At 44.9% G+C, this 5,257-nt stretch overlaps 1 protein-coding gene across 1 annotated transcript in view; it reads left to right on the forward strand.

Moving 5' to 3' along the window:
- Positions 1-563: 563 nt before the first annotated feature.
- Positions 564-5,257, forward strand: part of scarb2b (scavenger receptor class B, member 2b) — a 65,360-nt gene continuing 60,666 nt past the window's right edge. Inside the window, exon 1 of the mRNA XM_079835906.1 lies at positions 564-878. Coding sequence (XP_079692032.1) covers positions 756-878 — 123 coding nt within the window. The 5' untranslated portion in view covers positions 564-755. The remainder of the gene's footprint in view (positions 879-5,257) is intronic.

Raw genomic sequence — 5,257 nt, forward strand, 5'->3', positions numbered from 1 at the left:
CAGATTTTTAGTAAGAGTTTAATATCGATTTCTTTTTGTCTTAAATTATTAACTTACATTTTTATGATTTATTTGTTTGTGTTTTGTATATTTTACATGCAGTTTTATGCATTAATGAAGTTGTCAAAGAGCCAAAAAACATTAATAATTTATTAGACAACTAGAAATGCAGAAATGAAAAGGCAGTGGTTTCTGTTCATAAGAAAAAAATAATCCACACAAATATTATTTGCAAAAAAAGTTTGTGTTTGATTTTGTTGGTGAAATGTGATCTGAATGTGTGTCGAGTTTACACACAACAGAAGGTCCAGTTAAATCTGCTCGGTCACCTTGATCCAAACACACGTCCTACACACACACACACACACACTCTCTCTCTCTCTCTCACACACACACACACACACTCTCTCTCTCTCTCTCAGTCCCGCCCACTCTCTCTCTCTCTCTCTCTCTCTCTCTCTCTCTCTCTCACACACACACTCTCTCTCTCTCTCTCTCTCTCTCTCTCAGTCCCGCCCACTCTCTCTCTCTCTCTCTCTCTCTCACACACACACACACACACTGCACTCATTGATTGAAATACTGAGCCGCCCGCTGGAGCGCTTTACTCTTCTGAAGAGCTCCTGGAGCACACACTCTTACAGGAGTTATTATCTCACGCAGATCTGCTGCAAGTGCTGAACTCAACCCTGTGTGTGTGTGTGTGAGTGTGTGTGTGTGTCTCCATCAGCCTGGGCTCTCTCTACACCTGCACCATGAGGAAAGGCTCCTGTTGCATGTTCTGGTCCGGGATCGTCGGCGCTCTGCTCCTGGCAGCTGGAGTCTCCCTGTTTCTGTCCGGAGTTTTCCAGACCTTGATCCACAACAAACTGAAGAGGGTAAGAGTGTGTGTTCATCTCTATCAGACCATCCAGGAGTGTGTGTGTGTGTGTGTGTGTGTGTGTGTGTGTGTGGGAGAGCTTTACATTGAACTTTCACTGACAAATATTGCAATTTTACATTCATTTAAAAAAAAAAATTATTTTTATATTATATTTCACATTATTCATGAGTATTTTTATTTTACATTCTTGTGATTTATTGCATTTTCAGTACGTTTTTTATATTTATATTGACATTTTTATGATTTAGTAAGTGTTTTATATATATATTGACAGTTTTATGATTTATTTCTTTTTAGTAAGTGTTTTATATTTATTGTTTTTAGTTTTGAATTATTTTCTATTTTAATTTAACATTTTATGATATTTTTAGTAAGCGTTTTATATTGGCCATTTTTTTTATTTATTTTTATTTATTTACATTTTAGTAAGTGTTTTTATTTATTTTGAAGTTTTTATGATTTGTTACATTTTTATTAAGTGTTATATATATATTTTTTTGTTTTAAATTATTTATTTATTTTAATGTTACATTTTTCTGATTTATCTATTTTTAGTAAATGTTTTAAATTGATCATTTTTAGTCTTGAATTGTTTATTTATATTTTTTTTAATGATTTGTAATTTTCTGTGAGTGTTTTTTTCACATTTTTGTGATTTATTTACATTTTTAGTGTTTTTATTATTTATTTAAATTATGATTAATTTAATTACATTTTTTTATTTTATTTTATAAAGTATAAATAAAAAATTATTAATAAAGTATTTAATAAAAAAAAATATTTTTAAATGATGTACATTTTTGTAATGGTTTTTATTTATTCAATTTTTTTTATGATTTATAAAAATGTTATTGTGTTTTATATTGGCTATTTTTATTTATTAATTATTTATACAAATTTTAGTAAGTGTTTTATATTTATTTTTAATTGAATTTTTTTTTATTTAATTATTAGTAAGTGTTTTATATTTATTTTTTATTTTTTTATTTAATTATTAGCAAGTGTTTTATATTGGCTACTTTTATTTTTTTATTATTTATTTAAATTTTAGTAAGTGTTTTATATTGATTTTTAATTTTTTATGATTTATTTATTTAAATGTGACCATTTCTTCGCCTCACACACACACACACAGTGGCGGGAAACGAGCAGGAGTGTGTTGAAGCGTCAGAGGCGAGTGTGTGTGTGTTCAGAGGCGAGTGTGTGTTCAGAGGCGAGTGTGTGTTCAGAGGCGAGTGTGTGTTCAGAGGCGAGTGTGTGTTCAGAGGCGAGTGTGTGTTCAGAGGCGAGTGTGTGTTCAGAGGCGAGTGTGTGTTCAGAGGCGAGTGTGTGAGGCTAGAGTGTTCAGAGGCGAGTGTGTGTGTTCAGAGGCGAGTGTGTGTTCAGAGGCGAGTGTGTGTGTGTTCAGAGGCGAGTGTGTGTTCAGAAGCGAGTGTGTGTTCAGAGGCGAGTGTGTGTTCAGAGGCGAGTGTGTGAGGCTAGAGTGTTCAGAGGCGAGTGTGTGTGTTCAGAGGCGAGTGTGTGTGTTCAGAGGCGAGTGTGTGTTCAGAGGCGAGTGTGTGTGTTCAGAGGCGAGTGTGTGTGTTCAGAAGCGAGTGTGTGTGTGTTCAGAGGCGAGTGTGTGTGTGTTCAGAGGCGAGTGTGTGTTCAGAGGCGAGTGTGTGTGTTCAGAGGCGAGTGTGTGTGTTCAGAGGCGAGTGTGTGTTCAGAGGCGAGTGTGTGAGGCTAGAGTGTTCAGAGGCGAGTGTGTGTGTTCAGAGGCGAGTGTGTGTGTTCAGAGGCGAGTGTGTGTTCAGAGGCGAGTGTGTGTGTTCAGAAGCGAGTGTGTGTGTGTTCAGAGGCGAGTGTGTGTGTGTTCAGAGGCGAGTGTGTGTGTTCAGAGGCGAGTGTGTGTGTTCAGAGGCGAGTGTGTGTTCAGAGGCGAGTGTGTGTGTGTTCAGAGGCGAGTGTGTTTTCAGAGGCGAGTGTGTGTGTGTTCAGAGGCGAGTGTGTGTGTTCAGAGGCGAGTGTGTGTTCAGAGGCGAGTGTGTGTTCAGAGGCGAGTGTGTAGCATGTGCTCTGTGTTTCTGTCTGCATTCAGCAGCTGCTCCACGTGCTACGGCTCCTCTTCCTCTCGTATCGCTGCACATAATGTCTCGCCTTCACAAATCACATGACAATGACTTCTGCAATCAGCCAATCAGACGCATTCTGAGCGTTCAGATCCCAGTGCTCTGTTTGTAGAGAAATGTCATGGTTCTGCAGGAACAGGAAACACATTGTGTGCGTTTTCTGAGTGTGATGCGTGTCACAGTGATTCGTGTGTGTGTGTGTGTGTGTTGTTTTTTCTGCCCATGAACACTCATTTGCAAAAGATCATTTTACAGTTTGTCCAGCTGGTCAGTGTTAAAGCCCTAATGCAGCTCCAGCCAAAGTGCAGTGGTAATGCAGATCTCAGGGTCAGAGGAAGCTCTTTCCCCAGAGCAGCAATTACAGTCCAGCCCACAGTGGAGAATAGCGGTGTGTGTGTGTGTGTGTGTGTGTGTGTGTGTGTGTGTGTGTGTGCGTGTGTGTGTGTGTCAGACGCTCTGGGCATGAGACGCTTCGAGCCGCCCATGTTTAGCAGGCGTCTGCTGATTATATCCCAGACATCAAACTCCTCAGATAAACCTCTGCTTTCATCTGCTATCATGCTCCGCAGATGTTTGGAGGAGTAATACACACACACATGCCCATCTAGAATTTCAGAATGCCAAAAATGTTCACCGATCAGGCATAACATTATGATTCATATTGTGTTGGTCTCCTGACCCGTCGAGGCATGGACTCCACTTGTGTGCTGTGGGGTGTGGCACCAAGATGTTAGCAGCAGATCCTTTAAGTCCTGTAAGTTGCGAGGCGGGGCCCACACACACGCTCGCACACTCGCTCGCTCACACACACGCTCGCACGCACACACACACACACACACACTCGCTCGCACACTCGCTCGCTCACACACACGCTCGCACGCACACACACACACACGCACACTCGCTCGCTCACACACACGCACTCACACACACACACTCACTTGCACAAACACGCTCACATGCACAAACACGCTCACACACACTCGCATGCACACGCTCACTCGCACACACACACTCACTCACACACACACTTGCACACTCGCTTGTACGTTTGCACACACTCACACAAACTCGCAATGCACACGCACACACTCGCATACACACGCTCGCACACTCACTCGCACACGCGCGCACACACGCTCACACACTCACTCGCACACACACGCTCGCACACTCACTCGCACACACACGCTCGCACACTTGTTCGCACACACGCTCGCACACTCACTCGCACACGCTCGCACACACACACGCGCTCACACACCCGCTCACACGCTCACACACACGCTCGCACACTCACTCGCACACACACGCTCGCACACACACACGCGCACACTCACTCGCACACACGCTCACACACTCACTCGCACACACGCTCGCACACTCACTCGCACACTCACTCACACACACGCTCGCACACTCACTCGCACGCACGCTCACACACTCACTCGCACACACGCTCGCACACTCACTCTCACACACACGCTCGCACACACACGCTTGCACACTCACTCTCACACACACGCTCGCACACACACGCTTGCACACTTGTTCGCACACACGCTCGCACACTCACTCGCACACACGCTCACAAACGCTCGCACACACACTCTCACACACACGCTCACACACTTGTTCGCACACACGCTCGCACACTCACTCGCACACACGCTCACAAACGCTCGCACACACACTCTCACACACACGCTCGCACACTCACTCGCACACACGCTCGCACACACACTCTCACACACACGCTCGCACACTCTCACACACACGCTTGCAGACTCACTCTCACACACACGCTCGCACACACACGCTTGCACACTCACTCACACACACGCTCGCACACTTGTTCGCACACACGCTCGCACACTCACTAGCACACACGCTCACAAACGCTCGCACACACACTCTCACACACACGCTCGCACACTCACTCGCACACTCTCACACACACGCTCGCACACACACTCTCACACACACGCTCGCACACTCACTCGCACACACGCTCACAAACACTCGCACACACACTCTCACACACGCTCGCACACACACGCTTGCACACTCACTCACACACACGCTCGCACACTCTCTCGCACACGCGCTCACACACACTCGCACGCTCACTTGCACAAACGCGCTCGCACACTCACTCGCACACACACGCTCGCACACTCACTCGCACACGCTCACATCACGCTCGCACACTCACTCGCACACACACGCTCACACACACACTCGCACACTCGCTCACACACAC

Source organism: Gobio gobio, assembly GCF_949357685.1.
Source record: "Gobio gobio genome assembly, chromosome: 14".
NCBI lineage: Eukaryota > Metazoa > Chordata > Actinopteri > Cypriniformes > Gobionidae > Gobio > Gobio gobio.